Here is a 21,487-nt window from a genome sequence, read left to right as displayed (position 1 = left end):
CTCCTAAATATTTATAAACTGTGACCATTTTCTGTCTTACAGAGTAGCCATCCCATCCCCTCTTCTTTCTTTTTCTTTTCTCTTCCAGACAATCTTGCTAAACCACTAAGTTGCCCAGGCAAGGCTCAAACTTGTGATCCTCCTGTCTCAGCCTCCCAGAATCCTGGATGCAGGCGTGCGCCGCCACTCCCAGCTGCTGTATGGTTTCTTCCGCTGGATTATGTGTGCCAAGGAAAGGATCCATGTGGACTCGTGTGTTTCTCCATTTGTATTAGCTATGGTGTCCTGTGAAAAACAGGAGTTCTGTAGGGAGCTGAAAGTTTAACTCATGCTTGAGAAAGTTTTGGAATTAGCACCAGATTGTTCAGGCATACAGTAAACAAGTAGGAGAAGACAGATATGGCAGATGACTCCCAGAACCATATAAACAGGGCAGCCACCTCATTTTCATGGGGCAGACAACAAGCTATGCCTTGTAAGTGGTTAAGTTCATCTTACACCCCAGGATAATGACAGCAACCTTTAATCAAGGTGTCAGTCTCTATAGTACTCGGTGTGAGGTCCCATTACTTCCATTTTACTAGGAAAAAAAAAAAAAAAAAGAGGCTTAGTAAGCTTAATGAACCTTCATGAAATAACCTGAGTCCCACTAGAACTAAGATTGGGTGGATCCTGCCTGCTATAGTCAGGCCTCCCTCTGGCTCTGATGGCCCAGCACCAGATTCCCTAGGGTGGAGAGGGCAGAGAGGTGTGGCCTCCATGCAGACCTGTTTCCAGGCGTGCAGAGTGTGCTGGTGCTGAGGATGCAGGTGAGTGCGATGGCAGGGGCGGGAGAAGAATGTACAGACTGAGGTTGTCCTCAGCAGGGGCTGGTGCCCACAGTGCAGGCTGGGGAGAAACCAGCCATTGGGGACCACAGGTCACCTGGGTGGTGAGACAGACCTACCTCCCTGTTGGGGCAGTGAAGCTACTTTCTTATGTCCTCAGGCAGTAGAAGGAGCCCAAGACCTGGCAGTGCTTGAGCAGGGCACTGTGAGATACAGACCCAGGGACAGCCGCATGGGGACGGCAGATCAGATGCAGAGCTCTGCAGCAGGAGACAGGCTGGACCGGAAAGAGGCGCATAAATGCACACACCTGGGACCATGCAGAATTAAACCCTAACATAAACTCAGGACTTGCAGGATATAAAGTTAAATAAAATCTGCATGGCGGTAAGTGAGCCAGGACTTTCTAGAGTCTCCTGATCAATTCTGATAGATGCTGGGGTAACCCAGAGGCTTGATTTCAAGGTGTTGAAGGAAGTTTCTTGGAAATCATGGGTTACTGGTCATGAAAAATTGCTGGTGGGAGAGAAGACTCCACGGGGGTCCCAAGCAAATGGGATTCTGGCTGCAAAGGGCTGGGGGTCTGAGTGTCTGCATTTCTGAGAGGTTCCCAGCAGAGGCAGATGTGCTAAAGCAGCAAGGATTGGGGAGCAGGCTCTGGGAATTGGGGACACCAGGCATGAGAGGAAGGCTCTCTGAGAAAACATTATGTAAAAAGGGAGAAAAATGTAGGAAACTAATATTTTTGCACATTATAGCAAGGTCTAGTACACATCTGTAAAAATGTATTATCGAAGTAATAGCTCTGAGCAAGAAAAAAAAAATAGCAAACCAAAATCAATCTACCTCTAGAGCTGGAAAATGCTTTAAAATGGCCCAGTACTTTCTCAAATGATCAAATCAACCACAAAATCATCTAAATGAAAAAATGCAGCCAGTGTTTAAAATCTAACCTAGAAGCCTAGGGTGGTATTTACCTCATTTTTATTCTTTATTTTTACTTGCTATAGCTTCCCTACATTAGCAACCTGCTTAGTGCCAATTACATTTTCCTATTTACTGTAACTTCTAGGAATCTCAGCCCAGGAAACTGTTGAAAGAAATAAAGCTCCTTTTCTGCTGCACCGGCACATTCCCGTGTCCTCCCTGAACACTGCCTCTTCCGATCAAATCCGACACTTAAGGGGTGGCTGCAAACCAGGGGCTGGACGCAGGGGTGTGGGAGATGACACCCCCGAGTCACAGGCAGAGGGGAGTCATCCCATGAGGACAGGCCCTGGACATAATTCCCTAACTACTGGGTAGTTTAAGACACACATCAATATTCAAGTTATCATAGATGTTAAAATGCAGTCTTCAAATTTGATTTAACTTCAAACATTTTAGCATCTTGAGTAATCGTGTCCCCATGATTTGGGGATTTTAAGATTGAAGAATCTTTTTTTTAAAAAAAAAGACTTAATAATCTGGGGACATATGGATTTCTAACGTGTTCAAAGTTTCTTTGATAATTTGTATTTTGTGGCTTCCCAGGGCACTTGAGGCGTATACAAATTAACAGAACGACAACAGCATCATCAGATCTGATACACCATCTGCAAATAAGCGAACGTCCCCACAGAATTCGAGAGACTGGTGCTCGTCAGAGCTACAGCTCATGTTTTGCCCACACAGTTGTCCTCACCATCTTCAGACCTACCAGGAAGCTGTGGAAATAATTAGGAGCTTGCTTTTGCCAGATGGTTTACTAAAGCTGTTCTCTGTGTACCCTTTGGGCACCAACTGGTACGTTCATTCTTTCATGTCACAAGGGTATCGCTCATTACATCACGGCTGCGATTAGGCCATTAAACGGGCCTGAGGTGGAAAGTTTAAACAAGCAGCTCCTGAAGTATTTAGCACTGCGGGGGCGGGAGGTACAGCTCAAGGGTAGAGCTCTTGGTGCGTGCTCTGAGCTGGATGCCCAGTCCTGGAAGAAAGAAAGGAAAAGGAAGAGGAGGAGGAAGAGGAAAAAGAAAAAGCGCTTCACACTCCCGTCCAGGGAACAAGCCATGCAGAGCTGCCTTGTGCACGTGCTTTGTCACAGGTGTCTTCTACTTGGGTGTTACTGGTGCTCACAGCCAGCTGTCTTCCCACAGCACTCACCATCTTCCCCACAGGGAAGAGGAGGAATAGAAAATACTCCCAACCTTAGGAAGCCTCAAGGTACGGCAAGATACAAATCCGGAATACAAATCACACTATGATATTCTCTTTTCTGTGACTTTTGTTTGTTTTTTTGAGACAGGATCATGTAGTTCAGGCTGGCCTTGAGCTCGCTAGGTAGTCCAGACTGGTTCCAAACTTGTGAAGAGCCTCCTGCCTCAGCCTCCCCAATGCTTGGATTACAGGCATGCGCCACCATGCCCCACAGAGTTTTTTAAAAATTGTTGTAAAGTGACCCAAAATTCACCACCATAACCATTTCTAAGGTGCATTAATTATGGTCACACTGCAGTGCAACCTTCACTACCATCCACTTTCAGAGCTCTTCTCATCTTGCAAAACTGGAACTCTGTACCATTAACATGCTCAGGGCGGGGCTAGGATTCATACATCTCCCTGCTGGGCGGCTCTGAACTACTGGAGGTACACGCATGACCGTCCCATCAGGCGGCGTGGGGTAGTCCCATCTGCTGGTACCAGATGCTCCACGGCAGAATCATGCACGTAACACCAGTGGTTCAAGCTGGCAGGAACACGTTAAACAAACAACAGTGGAGCTCCCACTCCCTGCCCCCCCCCAGCCTCTGGCAACTACCCTCGTGCTTTGTGTTCCTAAGATCTGGGCTACTCCCGGCACGCACATGAGTGGACTCATACTGTGTCTGTCCTGTGTCTGGCTTTCCTCACTCAGCACTATGTCCTCAATCCCATCCATGCTGTAGCATGAGCTGGAATTTCCTTCCTTGTTAAGACTAAATAACATTCCACTGGGTCTATACACATCTGGCTCATCCACTCAGCTGTCAATGGATACTTAAGCAGCTGCCACCTTTCAGTAATTATGAGTAACACTGCCATGAACTTGTGTGTATCACAGACGTGGTCTTCAGGTGTCTAGAAGATGGTATAGAAGAACAGATGCTTTCAGAGATGCGGAGATATTTGCACTGATGCTGAAAATGAGGAGACTTTCTGCACCCAAACAACAGCAGGAAAGGGGCCCCAAAGCCAGGAGCGGGCGTGCATGAGCGACTGGGAGGACAGGCAGTCTGGGAGAACAAGGAACACGTTGGCGTGGGGGTTGTGGCCATGTTGGGAGTCAAGGCCTCTGGCGGACTTCCCACTGCTTGCTTCATTCTGGGTTAGTCTCACCAGGAGCCTGCCCCAGGGAGGGAAGGAACACTGCAGGTGGTACACATGCTGAGAGATCCAGGCCCCACGCCTCCCTGTAATCTCACACCCCTCCTTTCATGGGTCGGAGCGAGGCTCTGGGCCCTATGCTGCCTGTGGCTCGGGGCTCTGCAGGAGCCCTGACAGGGCTGTGGCTCTTGCGCTCTTTCCTGGTGGTTGAGAACTGGCCATGTAGCCCTGGCCAGAGAGGCCTGGGCCTGGGGTCTGGACAAGGTCACAGCAGTGGCTCACCTTGTGCAGGAGCCAGGAGGAAGCCACGTGAGCACCAGCTCTGTATTCTGGGAGGAAACAGGAGGCCATGGGAGGCCAGCAGAGCAAAAGCAAAGCATAGGTGAGAAGAAGGCATCACAGACGAAGGAGAAGAACAAGGGATGGCAGACAAAACCATCTGAGCAACACAAGGAGCGAAGCCGGCCAGGAACCGGATACAGGAGCCTCAGTGACAAGGAGGCAGGGCTGACTTTCTAGATGCAACCATGAATAATAAGATGTTCAAAAATAGTACCCCGAGTAGCCTGAGTCAGGTTAAACCCTAATCCTGATGTCCAGGGCCCACCAGCCGCCACGGGGCAGCTCTCTGCAACAAGAAGGAAATGTTGGCCTCCTCACTCTACCGTCTCTCTCCAAGGAAGACTCATCTCCGTCATCGACGATCTCCCTGTACCCACAGACAGACAACAGGTCCACCAGAACACCAACAAGCAGATGTAGCATTAAATCTTCTATTTTACCTGAAGCTCAGAAGAAGCAAAATTCTTCAAACCAACCTTTTCTGTTGACTTAATGAGTGCTGTCAGGTGCTTTAATACCACAGGCCCATCTAAGCTGTACGTAAAGCTCATGTTATCAAAAACGATCACTCCTTCAGGAGGCCAGCCTTGTGGCGGGCGTTTCTGATACTCCCAAGGCGCTTCTTTTTCTAGGTCTGTGTATTCAATCACTCTCTCCACTGAAATCATCTGAAAGAAACACAGCACCCACACAGGTTACGTTGGAGAGCCTTGTATATGGGTGTCCGAGATGCTCATGCAGTGCTCTGGTCAAGGGTAACCCACACACCGCTGGGCAAGGATAACCCAGATCTAACATTTAAAGATGAGGGAAGATCTCAATGCTTTGCTATTGTGTTCGACATCGTGTCACTCCTTCACTTATGACCAATTCCTTCAATATTCTAATGCTGAATACAAAGGGGATTTTGCAAAAGCAAAGAATATTTATGGCCTCCCATCGAGGATCTTCTGCAGCCACTGACTATCCATCAGTTAAATCAGATAGTCATCAAACCTCATCATAATAACTCTGCTCTATGGGAAGAGTGAAATGGAAATATTTCACGTTCACTGTTTATCTCTCTCTAGGAGAAAGTGTATATATTTAAAAGAGGAGGTTATTTGTGCATTGATTAAGCCACTCCTAAACAAACAAGAAGGGCCAGTTCCTTGGAGGAGCACCCTAGAGAGATGGCTATCCCTACTAGGAAGAAGCATCAGCAAATTCTGGGCTTTTTGCCTTCTGCTCTTCACATAGGAGAAGAAATGCTAAAACTATAAGGGTGGGTGGGTGGGAGTGGGGGAGACCTATTAATTAAACAAACAAACAACTTCAAAATATTGAATTCTTCTTTTACCAAGAATGAGGAATTACCCATTAAGAAACAAAAATAAACAGGCCTCTAAGAAATTAGCTTATATCCTCTCTAGGATTTCAGAACTTCCCTCCTACAGAGACATTTATTACATCTGAAGACAGCTTGTGATGAATATAAAACCTGCTGACATAGCATACATGAGACTGAGAAAAAGATGTATATATTTTATTTTACATTAACTTTAAACAGATGGAGGGAGGATTTTTTAAAAACTCTGTTAGCTGCGATTAAAAATAACAGTTTTAATATTTTACATAAGAACTGCTTTTATGCCATTTAATGGCAGAGAGACTTGAAAAGGCCAAGAACGTTCTGGTAAACATTACCATATTCTCCACTTCGGCGCTTTGTCTAACAGACCACTGGAACATCCCCATGAGGGTGAGGGCGTAGGACAAGGCCAAGCCAACCTGCCCAGCATCCAAATCTACACAGACAGGGAGGAGAAAACAAAGTGAATCTCAGTTTTAGCATGGGCCCAGCACTCTGGCACTCTACCAACAGGACTGAGCAAGTTGCATATCACGATAGTAACAGTTACACTTCTACTGTCGACTGAGATCATGACACAATTTTAAAAACCCATATACTTTCAGAAATCTCACTAAAAGAGTTTATTAATTCCAATAGCATCAGCATAGGTTTGAAAAAAACAGCATTAGATACAAGAGGAATAATGTCATTAAGCAGACATACATCATTACAGCTTTGCAACCCATTATGTAATCCCACATTTTCTACGTCCAAGGCAACCACAGTTGGAAACCACTAAAAACAAGGCAATGGGCGCTAAGAGACAATGCTTTGCACAGTAAAATACTACTCTCATTGTTCTAGTATTAAATACCACAATTCAGTGGTGTCACTATGGAAGTTAGGGACGGCGAATTCACGCCACACACGTCAGCCTCTGCTTGTTTGGTCCCCACCCGGCAATGACGACAATGCTCTTTCCTGCTGAGATTCTTTCTCAATCTCGTGCATAGGCAACTCCACCACTAATCTAAGGAGCCCAAATGCTAACTTAAAGCCCTAAGGACAAAATGCTTAAGAGAAATCTCATTTATTTCCTCAGAGCTACCATATGTAACCAGGACTTTCCAGTATGTCATTTGCACAGATCTCAAGCCATTTGAAGGAAGATAAAAGGGAAGCATCAAGACCCAATGACTCCTCTAAATGGGTCACACTCTGGAATCACATCCATGCTGACACGCTGTAAATGCTTTAATACACTTCATTAGAATGAAACAGTATATACCATTAGACAAGGTGGCAAGAGTTTAATTTAATAACTGTAAACACAGCTATAAATTGTAATCATACCATAAATAGTTATTCACATCTGCACTTACTCTGTGCCAAAATCAGGGACCCGAAGGTAATAACGATGACAAAGATGGCACAGATGGCATCCAGACGCACGGCGAACCATCGCGACGTCGTCAAAAACAAGAACCAAGACTCTGTATTAGGGAACCAGAACAAGCAGGATGCATAAGTACAAAAACCACATGAACTGCAGTGAACGTGAGCGGCATTACAATGCCAACCGAGTAGCACAGAAGAGCCACACACCCAAGGAACCCGAAGGTTCCAAAAAGCTGGACAATGCATGCATGGTCCCCACACAAAACTGTGCAGCGGCTCTGCAAACAGGTGCACTGAGACATGGGACTCAGAGATGATAAGCAGAAACACAATAATAATAATAATAATAATAATAATAAAGCCATGGACAAAATGGTCTTGCAGGGCCAGGCTATCATGTGAAGTTCACCAGCTCACATATGGAGGGTTCTCGGTTCAGTAGCAGACAGCGCAGCTCACCATCTATTCTACCACCTTCCGTACTTAGAGGGACCTGCACACGGGTCAGATGCTTTGGAGCTGCACATGAATGACCACCTTCCTAAAAGGATCTGCAGGTGGTTTATAAAGTAGCACGTAGGCCTCAAAACAATACAGATTGGAAAGATGGGCCAGGATTTTGTATATTCAGATGACAACAATGAACACTGTATATTCAGAGGACACTTGGAAATGTATAAGTGGAAAAACGCTTCACTGATACGAAGAATAATACGCATCAAGCAGGCAGACGATCAGTTAAACAGAACACTGATTTTGTCAGTTCAGAAACCTCGTATGTTCTAAAGTCTAAATCAAGGGTCAGTAACCCACAGCCTGGGGGTCAAGACATGCTCGTCACCTGTTTAGCAGAAGTTTGATGGGAGCGTGGCCAGTGAGTGACATAGTGTCTACACTTGCTTCTGTGTTAGGGCAGCACAGGGAGGAGCAGCTGCAGGGACTATGTGGCACACATTTGCTAGGTAGCCTTTTGTAAAAAAGAAAAAGAAAAAACGTATTTGCTGACCCCTGCCCTAAAGGGACAGAGAGCCACAGGGCACTGAGATGGAAGCACCATGCAAGCTGGGCAGAGGTAACGCGGGAAAGTACAAAGGGATGCCATGAGGAGTTAAAGCCCAAGGGCAGAAGGACAGGAAGATCAGCAAAGGTGAACTTGGGCAGTGCCTGCAGCAGGAAGAGATGCTACCTGCGGAGCAAGCAGTAGATGCCGGGCTCTGACACATACAGACGCATACAGACCTGAGTGTAAGTCCTGGTGTGCATCGAACAGCTCCTGACACCTCTCTTCAGCCCTGTATGCCCGGATGGTCCAGAGTCCCTGGAGGGAAGAGGATAAGTGGGAAAAGACCGGACTCCGTGCTGCAGAAACACAGACAGACACAAAAGAGAGGAAGCTTGGTGAGGCTGGGTGCAAGAAACCAGCTGCCTGCTGTGCTCCGTGATCACACATCCCACCGAGGGGGAAGCTAGGGGTGCCGAGTTTCCAGACAAAATACTACCAGCAACCGGGAGAGGACCCTGGATACCCACACTCAGTCCCCGCACAAAGCCTGCCTCATTGTAAGGACCAGGAAACTAAAGTCCTCATTCTACCCACCTTGGCCCTAATCCAATTCATTCTCTTTGCTAACTCATTCTTCAGGGTCCTCTCCTCCATATTCTTCTGGACATCCCTTTGAGCAGAAATTACTTTTCACTGATTTTTAAGCCAGTAACATCATCATTATTATTATTACTATTTTTCAATTCTGTTAAGAACACTCACCATGATGAATTATGATGATCTATTTAGGGGCCAGGGCATAGCTATGGTAGGCCAGAAACTAGAACAGCACCTGGCACAGGACAGATCCTGGCAAGTAGGTTCAATGGACAGTGTGTCACCTCCTTGCACCCTGGGGAATCTTCCTCTGTCAAGGAAGAGTCTTTTATGGTCACTGTGTACCTGGGAGCCACACTGCACTTGTGCCCACAGAACCTGCTTGGCCACAGGTCTTTAACGGGTCTTGACCTCAGCTGTAGGACCACGAAGGACGCTTTCGTAACTACCAGACCAGAAACCCATCCTCATGTTTGGAGGTCACTGTGCCACGTGACCTCCAAATCCAACTGTGGTCTTCGTGGCTTTCTCATCTTGACAGAATTTAGAAAGGTGAAGTCCCCGTGTGTATCTTCGTTTTGATTTGGCACGTGTGCCCCATGACTGGCCGTGTGTTTTGAGCACACTGTATCATGACAACAGGCCAAGGCCCACCCCCACCCCACCCCCAACAGGACACATGGGCTGCCCGCTGCCTGACAGGATGGTTTCGATAGTCTCCCCTCTGCACTGTGAACAGGGCTGTGCTGGGCTAGATGGACCAAGGCTAGTATCCAGCATGCAGTCTTTACCATGTCTGGGGTGAACCACTTGTGCTTTATGGGTAGGAGATACTGACAGATCACTTTGTTACCTGTCCACATCCTAGAGAAGTCCTGTCGGTAAAACATGGAGCAATTAGAAGTTAAGCCCATTCACCTTACAAGAGGCTGTGTAGATTTCATAAGAAGACAAGGGGGTAAAAATCAAGGGAAAAAGCTCAAAGTTATTCTGTAAGGCATCCAAGTGCTTAACTGTATGACAGTGTGATCCAATGTGGATGTTTCCACTGCGTCTGTCCGTGGCTGCTGTGCATGTTTTGGGGGGCTGGGGTACATGTGCACCAAGACACAGGGCTGCCTCATAAATCAGTCCATAGTTGTACAAGCAAGGAGAAAGGGGGCTTCTAAGTATGCATGACACTCAGGTCAGAGAAGGTGCAACACCTTAGCCATGGTCCTGCTGACCGCCCATTCCTCCCTGGGGCTCTTTCTGACCAGGATATATCTTTTAATTGTTACTTATTTAACTCTGTGCTTTTAAGATGGAAATGGGACCGAGCTCATGCTCCAAGTAGGAAAGGTGGGAGCCTCTCACAGGCTGTTCCTGAAGACTTCAGTAAATATTCCAACCTGCCCCAGAACTCAGCCACTCTGCAGACAGGATGCTCCCGGGGATGACCAACCTAGGATTCCACATGCCCATGCCCTACCAAGAGTATGCCAAAGGTTTGGCTCCAGAGAACCCAGAACACTCATTAGAACCAGGTGCCCTCCTCTACAGAACCAGGTGGCGTCATGACAAGAACACTATTTCATCAGAGAAGATCACTCTGAGAAGGAGACAGGTGTGGTGCTTACCAAGCAGGGTCCTCAAAGGAAGCTTTCAGTTTGGCCATCCTTGCCTGCATCCCCTATCAGGAGACCAAAGTCACCAGTGGCTCTCTCAGGCTGAGCTTAAGAGCAGGGTCCACCTTACAGTTGCATCCCAGCCGTGACGACCAGGAAAGTCAAGGCCAAGTCACATCCTTGACATTACCTGAGAGTTGCTGAGGTACAGCAGGAATTTGCACCCATGAGAGATAATCCTGCTTCTTTCACACCCTACAAAGGGCTGTGTGCAATATCAGGGAGGGTGCACTGAATGGTCTGCAAAGACCATTAACTAGTCCCAGGGGACAGCATGTGGCCAGGCTCCAGGTTATCTTGCCTTTTTCCTACACAGATCTGAAAAGCTAGCCTGAAACAGAGTGTGTAATACCATGACATTGGTATAACCCTATACTTCACTAGACCCACAGCTGTGCTTTCTGCAACCCCAACCCTTCTTCTAGACACACCCTGAAGAACTGAGGATATTTTCAGGGAAAGAACAGGACAGAGATCTTAGCATTAACACTGTGGGAGACCGTCTGATTATTACATTTTTAATTCCCTTATGTGTGAGGTTCTAGTACTTTTGGTAGTGGCCAGCAAGCACTTTCCAGGCACTGTCTCAAGCAATCCTCAGGAGAGCTCCACAGGGAAGGTATGATTACAGCCTTAACAAAGGAAAATGGACCTGAAGCATTAACTGCATTGCCCAGGATTAAAGAAATTATTCCATGTAGTACAGTTGGGTCCCAGACCCAACTCTTATTCCCAAGGCTGTGCTTTTAATCTGAGTCAGAGTCTCAAGGGGCCAATAATTAAGAGTTATAGTGCTCATGTATTATTAGATGCAACTCTAGACTTTGTAGCTTTACACATATCTTTCTCTAGACTTTGTACCTCGTGGTTAGAAAACTCCCAACTCTTACTTTACTAATACCCATTAGGTTTCTCTACACTGAACAACAGCCCTGGAAATCTAGCATGGGAACTCTTTAAAATGGCAACTTCGAGGATCTATGGTCTGAAAACAAGAAGCACGTGTTAATGCTCCGCTCGCAAATGGGTGCCTGTGGCAGACATTACTAATGGATCACAGAATCATTGTGGAGAGAATGCAGACACAGCTCACAAACCAGGCACTGTCAGACACAGAGTTGACTAGAGAAATGTACCCAAATGCCATCCGGGTTTTATGCGCCTCTGTATGACTGCTGCTACATTTTTCTTTCAAAAAATAAAAATCATTATGGTCAGCTATTATTAAAAGTGCTTAAATATCAGTCTCTGCTTCCAAAAGCAGCTAGGCAGTAGGATCTGAAAAGAGATCCTGGGCTCTTGAAGTTCCTCAGAGCACAAGGATGAAGTAGTCTATGCCTCTTGCCACAGCCATCAGGCAGCCTTCTTTTTGCTGGTGACTGTATCAATGGCCGCAAAAATCACTACCAATTGTTGCTTCGATAAAACAGTAGAGCTGTTATGACACAAACTCATACCCAGATGAATGACGGTAAATGGTCCATTTGGTTATCTGGGGATGCAGAGAAGGGAATATCCATATTTAATTCCTTGTCACAGTCAACAAGGGTACAGAAAAACCCAAATTCTCCACAGGGGCCATGACAAAGTTCTAAGATTCTCCACATAAAAAAAAATTATGCCAAGGTTTAGGTTACACTCTGGGACTCGGGAAAGAAAATTCTACCTGCTTCTTACAAAAAGTTTTAATTTTTTTGTTTTTTTTTGAGACAGGGTCTCACTGTGCAGTTCAGACTGGCCTCAAACTCACTATGTAGCTCAAGTTGGCCTCAAATTCACAGCAATCCTCTTGCCTCAGCCTCCAGAGTTCTGGGATTACAGGTGTGCACCACCACACCTGGCTTGCAAAAGGCTTTAGGTCCTTTCCACTTCTACATGGATGGGAAGTGACTCTTGCCACAGATAAAAATATATGTCAAGGCGTTCCTTCTGGAATGAACAACCATCCTCAAATATACTTAAAGCTTCCTTTGCAGCAAGACTGTTGAGTAACTCCACTCCACAACTCATAAAACATCTAAAAGCTTGTATCTGTACAGAAAAACCTGAGGCTAATAAAATGCACAAAGGAGGGTCTCTGGCAATGACTCCTGCCTGAGTCCTGTCACTGTCACACAAGTTGCATCAGCAGAAAGCTACACACATGCGAACCTCACCACTCTGCCTACCACGGCAACACCTCCCGTGGTGCCGCATAGTAGTTTAGCAGGTCCTCCGGATGACTGGAAAACTTCCTTTGCTCCGGTCCATATAGACAGTTATGACAAATGGCTCATAAGCATTTATAATTAAGAGCGAGACACTTACGCCATGAGAAAAGAACTGCTCTGTCCTGATGAGTTTATATTTTTTTTCTAGACTCGGGGGACTCCTAATTTTTCTCTTCTTGGTTTGGTTTTCACAAACATGAGTTGGCATTCAATTGCACAAACTATTCACCATAGAGGTTTTCTGGTGGAAGATCTTCCTTTTCTACTTTTTGGCGATGGTGCTTAAAGCTTTTTTAGAAATTAACAATTTTACCCTCCTTATGGTTTTAAATTTTAATAATAATGAAATATGCTAGTTTGCACATTCATAAGGAGTTGAGCTCTGGATTAATTCATCCTCTGTGATTATGTGCAGAATACAATGATTAATCATAAGACATTTTTCCCATTATGCCCAAACTAGAAAGTTAAATAGAGCAATAAATAGACTAAATGCATTCTAAACTTTCCTTCTGATTTTTCAGTATCCATGTATATTAACAGCCTAGGTAAAAAACTCAAACCATGAGGCATTTACACCAAGCACCACTGACAATCAGGAGCAAAATTAAAAATAATCATGCTTATGTTTCCAAAGCACTTAGCAACTGCAGCTTACTAGCAATAAATAACAATTCTATTTTTCAAATACCTTACTTCTGACATATATTTCCCACACCCTTACCTTTCCTTTCTTTACTCTTTTCCTTTTCTTGTCATTTCCAGTATCTTCAGGGAAGGAAAAAGTCCTTGTTTTTTTTTTCTAAATTAGTTCAACACATGATGAGATGTTTTATTTGAAAAATGCTTACTGAGTGCCTGACCTGTGCATGCAGGGAAGTATGTCAGGAGCAAGACAGAGATGGTCTCTGTCTGTGGCGAATTCCACTTGAGTATTATCCCACATCTGCCTGTCACTCCTTATGGTAAACTGAAAAGCTGCACCTGGCAAGCCACCAGCTCCACTTGCTTTAAGGACCACAGTGAGTCATGGGGACCCTAATGCTGTGTTTTATTACCTTCCAGTAACAAAGGGAGAAATTCGGGAGGACTGAGCCTGCAGAACTTTAGCATTTTCTTAACTACGGCATAAATGAAAGCTCCGTCTCATTGCACACCCGCTGGTGATCCTCGGTACTCACTTGTGGACTCCAGGCGTTTGACATCCCTTGACGTTTCTAAGAAGTATCGCCGAAGAATGAAGAAAATGATAGCAAGGGGAATCATGGGTATTGCCATCCAAGGAATCACTGCCACGGCCACGGCCACCACACCGATGACAAGCAGCAATGTCTGGAAGGGCAGAAACAGAGACGAGCTTCTTATCCAGAATCCTTTCCAAAACAGACCTTACTGTGTTGTTTTGTTAGGACTCCACTCCTTGTTTTGCCTTCCGGAGAAATAACAAAGACGTTGGTGGCACTGAGGCTATGTATCACATGCCTGCTGTGGGCAAAACACCAGGAAGAGAATGTTTTCGTGCACTTAATACAAAATGTTTAATACATTTTGATACTTTCATTAGCCACAGGAGGCAGGCATCGCTATTCCTTCTCTATTTGGTAGACCAGAAAGCAGAGACTTAGCAGAAGACTGGATCCCAAACTATCTTGAATCAGATGTTACTAGGGAAACAAGCAAGCAGGTATTAAGACTAGGAATCCAGGAATCTCAGCTACGCAGGGATAAAGAAGTGGCTTACTGCAAATTCAATGCTCAGAAAAGAAGTAAATGAATTTGGATCTTCCCCTTTGGAAGTGGGGAGTCCTCTCTCTGGGTTTTCTACCTACAGTTAGTATCACCGAACGCTGACCGTGCACGTGGCCGTATGTTAGGCACGCCACGTGTATAGACGCATTCAAACCTCAGGACACACTTACAAAGTAGCATCCTCATGTTATTTTACAGGAAAAGACACTGGGACACAGGGAGGGAAGAGCAGCTTGATCAAACTTACACACCATTACTCATGGAACTGGGAAGCTCCTGTTAGTAGACATTATGCCTCCCCGCAGGATATAGACACCTTTTCATTGTTCATGAAAAATAATTTTGCTTACCAGGCCTCATAATCTCTCTTTAACTTTTCTCCTACATATTCTAACCTGAGGGATATCAGAGTTTGTCAACAGACCCAATAAAGGATAACCAACAGAGAAGAGTTTAAAATTTTTTAGAAATCTGAGTAAAAGTTTCGAAAACCAGTAAGCAACCTCCAATGTCTATAAGATTTTTTGTTGTTATTTGGAATCCTATCTTCTAGATAAGCATTACATTTTCCATTAGAATAAGATTTGAATGTCTGCTTGCAAGGCAAATGCAGAGAACATGGCTGATGCCATTAACCAGGCATTTACCATAAGAATGGCCCTGTGAGAGCAGTTAGTTCTATGACCATTCATTCAATCATCACCTCTCCTGACAAGGGACTTCATTTTGGGAAACTCTGACAGTCTAAAAAGACAGCAAGAAGAATAGAAACTTGAGTCACTGGATGCTGCTGGCTTAGGATCCATCCTTATGAGGCAAAGTGTGAAATCATGTTCTGTGGCCTCAGGTGCTATGACTCAGTGCGACACTCGAGTCCTCCAGCTAAGGAGGAGCAACACTGACTCTGGAGAGGGCCCAAAGTCAGGGCCATGTGCTTCATTTGGCCTAGTCCAAAACCTGTGAGGTTTGCGACCTTACACAGAAGCACCTGACCTCAGCAGAATCACTTAGCACTGTGGAAATATAGGTTTGGGGCCTTCCTCACCACGGCTTGTAAAAGGGATGTCGCATGTGTACCCTATCCTAAGAACGGACAGTGAGCAGCTGTTCCCAACAAACCATACTTAACACAAATGAACTGCTAATAAGGTATGCAGACGCAATAAAGGAAAACATGAAGCTTATAAAAATGTTAATTGTTTTTTTTAAAAAACTGTCCCCCAAATCAGAAAAATAAGACATCGCTATATTGCTTGTGCATACAGTAAATGTCCCTGTTACAGTGAAGAAATGTTCTATTATCTAGCTGACAACTACGTACAACTGTCCTGCTTTCTGACATGCCGAAAACAAACCGCATTTCACAAGGTCTGCCTGTGCCCAACCCCTAAGCACTTCCCATGCATTAGCTGACTTCATTTTCACAGAAAAATCTACGTAGTGAGGACCACCATCCCCCTTTACAAAGGAGCAAACTGAGGCTCAGAAAGTTAAATGACTGTCCAAAATCAGATCCCTCAGAGGCATTTTGATCCCAAGTCTGTTCTCTTAATCTCTCCGTGACAGTGTATCCCATATACATACGAGATTTGAAAAAAAACATAATACCTAATATACCACTTTATATATCGCATTTCCCCCTTTCTTTGCATTTGGTACTTTGTTGGATTTCTTGCTGTACTGACCTCTCCCATGGGGTGACCACTCCTTGATTCCCAGCTACTCAGGGAATAACAAGCTGCTCAGCTCAAAAAAGCAGAGGGGGCATGAAAAAGTCCTAACAATTCCTCTAATAGAACACACTGATACATGCTGATTAAAGAAATATTGTTCCAAGTTTTTTTAAAAAAATAATGTTTCATAAGAAAGATGAGTTTTAGGGGGCTGGGGATTTAGCTCAGTGGCAAAGCGCCTGCCTGGCAAGCGCAAGGTCGTGAGTTCGGTTCCCGGTACCAGAGAAAAACCAAAAACCAAAAAAAAATAAAAATAAAAATAAAAGAAAGATGAGTTTTAAGTCCAAAAGAAAAACAACTTAGGGAGGGAAAAAAAGAACCAAATTTAATTTTAACAAATACATAAACCCCAGGATACAAAATAGAGAACTGAGTATTTGCACATTTTATATCTGTATTTGAGTGGTGCTGAGAACACAGATTTCCCCAGAAAGACTCTTCTAGAACTAGTATTTTATGCTAATATCACGAACTTGAGTAGTCTTTTCACAAACACAATTTTAAAATGCATTTGGCATTTACCTATCAAACTGCTTGTAGTTCTATAGGAATTTCTAGGTTTCTACCTACAGTGTATTTTAAATTTAATTCCAAGGGGTTCTGCTCCTGCTCGTCCGGGTGAGGCTTGTGCCAAAGGACATGTTTCCCATAAACAGCAGTAAAAATGCAGTCTCATTTGATGCAAAGAGCACGCCGTAGTTTCTCTCTCACTCTGTTCCTTACCTGACCTCTGCCTCACACTTCCATTAGGCAGAAGTGAAAATCCGTATTTACTCGTAAAGACACTCACTCAGCACACAGTAATTTATTATTTGCTTCCAGTATTAAAAAATAAAATCAGGATCATCAAGATTGCTAACAACTAGGTAGAACTGGAACGCTTTCAATGCTGCTGTCAGTCAGACTCTAGAATTCTGCTGCCATTTGTGATAAGTGCAACTTATCCAGATTGCCTTCAACTATTACTGATTTTGCAGAAGATAGGACATAGGTGCAACAGACAAAGCAGGGTTCACTGTTGGCAAGAAGGCCAGGCCAGATTTTCCTCTGATTTAGAAAGAAAAAAAAAAAACTCTGATGCGTAGTTTGTTTTTTATCAGTACGCTCTTTACTCATGTGAGTACAGAAGCGATTCTTCTATTTATTCTGGAAATATATGAGATAAAAAATTACCTCTGAAATAACTATTGTAACAGACTGTGTTGCTGCTAATCTGTAATTCTTATGGAGGCACTAAAATTCTGAACAGGCTATCGAAACCAGTATTAAGAAGTAAGACTGTCATTCCTATCAAACCATACTCACTACCCTTCAATTACAGGGCAAGTCCAAGCAAAGGGGAAAATACAGAAGGCCTTAAATGCAAGCTCATAAGCCTTCGTGCTGCCTCAGTGTCACCATTAAATCAGCAGGTGCAAGCTAAGTGCTCGTATGTCACCCTGCACACCTCAGGAGTTCAAAGGTCAACTCTGGCTCCCAGGTCTGTTTTGGTATAGACCCGCCTTGGGAGGTCTCTCCTTTCCCACCTGTTTCTTCTGACCTCACCCAACTCAATTACCTTTGCTAAATCAGAACTTTGTAGAACGTTGTCATCCTTCTTTGTACAAGGACAGCTACATAAATGTTCTCTAAGACTGAGAAGGGTTTCTAAACCTGGACGCAGTAGTAACCAGTCCTTTTATCCCTCGTTTGGCTGGTTCTCCCATCCACAGCAGCTCCGGGAGCTGGGTCATCCTTGAGTTAGCTCTGTGTCTTGAGTCACAGCTAATTGCCCTGCAGAGTGAATGGCTTGTGCGCTGTAGGCTGTTTGTCAGCATCGTAGCAGGCATTTGGGAAACGTGGTGCCCTCTGCCTGCCTTTGTATTCAGCAGGTCTCACGGATGGATAGATCCCATTCTAGTTTTTTTTAATTTTAGTATTAATGCGTATTGCAAAATTCAAGTCAGAAGCCTGTCGCTATATTTAACATCACACCTTAAAAATAAAGGTAGGAAAAGTGAAAACATTAATCGAAAGAAAGGTGAATAGCCGGTACTCTCTCTGTAAACACAGAAGCTTTAATTCAGGAAGGATGCCTAAAAGAAAACACTTCACAAGAAAAAAAGGTCAGATCACCTGGAAGATATAAACAAATCCATTTATATGAACCCAAAAGCGTAACTCCAAAATGAATAAAGCAAAGCCCTAATAAACCTAGGAGAAACAAACTCAGTCACAGTGAGAAAATCTGACCTACTTAATAACTTAATAACCCAGATAAAAATCAAGGGTTACAGAAGATTTGAGAAAAATGATTAACAAGCTTGACTTAATCATGACTGAATGGCTGTAATACCATAGCCAACAACTACATTCTTTTCAAGTGAACATCTACCCTGCCATAAAGCAGTATCAACAAACTTTAATAGAAATTGTGCAAAATATATCTGACCAAGTGGCTTTAAAAAGAAACCAATAACAAAGTAGCTAGAAAATAACTACAAATTTAGAAATTCAGCAATACATTTCTAAACACCTGGTTCAAACAGATTAATAGGAAATGTTTTTAAAAGGAAACTAAAAATCTAATAATATGAAAATTTGAAGGTTCCAACTAATGCTGTGTTTAGAGATGAATTTATAGCTTTAAATACTTTCTTAAAAAAAGGTTAACCACAAGTCTCTAGAAAAACTACTGGAAGAAAAGGGAAAAAAGAATAGCATATTACACTAAAGAACAAGAAGAATGGAAATAGAAAACAGCAGATATTAATGAAATAGAAGAATAATTTCAAAGGAGAAAATCAGCACACTCAAAAGTGTGTTCTTTGAAAATACTAACAGAATGAATTCCTACACTGAGACTGACCAAGAAAAAGGGGGGAAGTTACCATTGTCATGAGTTACACAAAGATAATACAAGAGCAAACAGTATTAAAAAGAACAAACATTGCACCAGTGGATTTTCAATTTTTGATGCAAAGGGCAAATTTTGTAATAAATGAGACATAGGCTGACATAAGAACCAATAGAAATCTAATAATACTATATATATAGCAATAGGTGGGAAGTAAGTGTACAATCACAATCCTCACTGAAGAAAATTTCTAGCTATGCATATTTACTGGTGAATTCTAGGAAATACTAGAAAAAGAAAACTATTCATCTTCCAGTATTTCTTTCAGAAAACAGAAGAAGAATGTATTATCAGGTTTCCACTAAAGAAACACAACCAGGATAGGATAAATAATAAAACACTCATTGCACAAAATCTGCTAATATGATTTTGGGGGCAGGGTAGGTGAATCCAGAATCAACACAGCTGACTATTTGGAAGGGTAGGGGTTGAAGCTGCTCTCCAAAGGAGGCATTCATATTCTTCAGAGAAATCTCAGCTCTTAGTCTTTTGGATGATTGAATCAAGCTCACCCATATTACCTAATATAATTGTCCTTACTTGAAATCAACTAATTATGGACTTTAATTAGATTTACAAAATACCTTCACAGCAACAACAGATCACTGTTTCGCTGAATAACTGGAAACTGTAGACTAACCAAGTTGACACATAAAACTGATTATCAAAAGGAGAAAACACTTCCCAACTCTTTTTTATGAGGCCACTGTAACTCTAACAAAACATTACAAGAAAAGAAAATTAGATTCACATTCTTCATGACCAAGTGATACAGAATTCATTAAAAAATCAATAAATGTAATACAATGATGTATTTGTTAAAAATGCTATGTCATGACCAAGTGGAATTTATCACAAGAATACAAGGCTAAATTAACTTGCAAATATCACTCAGTATAATTTACCACATGAAGAAAATAAAAAAGAAAAATCATAAGATTATCTTAAGAGATGAAGAAAAAACACCTGTTAAAATTAAACACCTATTTTTGATTAAAAAAATTTTTAAGTCAAAAATCAGAAATTAAAGGAAATTTTTTTCAATTTGGTGAAAATATCTACTGAAAACACATGCATACACACAACTGTGATGAATATCTTATGGGGAAGTACCAAAAGTCTTTCCTGTAAGGATATAAAAAGGTGATGAAACTCAAGCCATAGCAATAAGTCAAGAAAAGGAAATAAAAACCACAAATAGTAGAAGGAAGTAAAGCTGTCATTTATGCAGTTGATATGATTGTGTATGTAGGAAATTCTATAGAATTAAAAGAAAAACCTCAATCAAACAATTCCAGCAAATGTAAACTGAATCCAGCAACTTAATGACACAATTTTAACATACATAAATCAATTATATTTCTATATACTAACAACCAACTAAAGAATATAAAACAATCCCATAAATAGAAGAACATTAAATACCCAGGAATAAATGTAACCAAAGGAGTGCAAAATGTCTATATCAAAAACTCAAAAACATTTTTTGAGAAAAATTAAAGACTTAAACAAATGGGCAGATATACCATACCAGTGATTGAAAGATTAAATACTGCTGAGATCTGCAGAGTCTTCACATTGTTTGACGGCTAAAAGACAATATTAATCAAAATCCCCACAAAGCTGTTCCCCAACCTCAGTGCTGGGAATCACACCCAGCAGCAAAACTTAAAAAAAAAAAAAAAAAACTTGCAGGGGAGGCAAATTGACTCTGAAACTTTAAAAGTTCCAAAATACACAAAGGAATCTCAATAAAGAAATACAGAGTTAGAGGACTTAAACTGGATTTCAAGGCTTACTAAAACGAACAATAACCAAGAGGCAGAATTAATGACATAATGACAAACCTATCAGTGAACCAAAGTAAAGCACATGGAAAAGACCTGCTCACAAGCAGTCAACAAAGGTGTCAAGACAATGAATGTAATCAAGACAATTTACTATGAATTGACTGTGGCTTGAATAGAGGAAAAAATAAATCTCAATCCCTAACTTCTCATGCCACACACCAAAATTGTTTCGTTTTTTAAAGTGAACACAAACCTGCCTTATAGCCCAGCAACATGACCTTAGTTATTTTATGTAAGAAGAATGAAAACATGTGTATATAAACACTTCCGCAGGATGCCTCACTGTCACAAATACGGCAGTAACCCACATATCCACCAGTAATGAAAAGATAAATAGTGATTCTATCAGTCAGAAAAGGAAGAAAGGAAGGGAGGCAGGCAGGGAAGGAGGCAGGAAGGAAGGCAGGAAAAGAAAGAAGCCACTAAAACAGGCAAGGAAGTAAAATATCTTGTATTGAACAAAAAAAAATCCAGCCACAGAAAACCACGACTGTACTAATTCCATGTCTACACAGGCCAACAACAGGAAAAGAGATC

General features: G+C 42.8%; 1 protein-coding gene across 2 annotated transcripts in view; it reads right to left on the bottom strand.

The window, feature by feature from the left end:
- Abcc4 (ATP-binding cassette, sub-family C (CFTR/MRP), member 4) overlaps nt 1-21,487 on the bottom strand; it is a gene marked incomplete at its 5' end in the record, with an annotated part of 227,137 nt that overhangs the window by 38,901 nt on the left and 166,749 nt on the right. For both annotated transcript variants that reach the window (XM_005374108.2, XM_005374109.2), the window contains 5 exon segments: nt 4,991-5,182; nt 6,201-6,301; nt 7,230-7,340; nt 8,485-8,604; nt 13,904-14,054. In XM_005374108.2, coding sequence (XP_005374165.1) covers nt 4,991-5,182; nt 6,201-6,301; nt 7,230-7,340; nt 8,485-8,604; nt 13,904-14,054 — 675 coding nt within the window.

This window comes from Chinchilla lanigera, unplaced genomic scaffold (assembly GCF_000276665.1).
Source record: "Chinchilla lanigera isolate Chin_1 unplaced genomic scaffold, ChiLan1.0 scaffold00003, whole genome shotgun sequence".
In the NCBI taxonomy this organism is placed as follows: Eukaryota; Metazoa; Chordata; class Mammalia; order Rodentia; family Chinchillidae; genus Chinchilla; species Chinchilla lanigera.
This window is presented reverse-complemented; position numbering and strand designations above follow the sequence as displayed.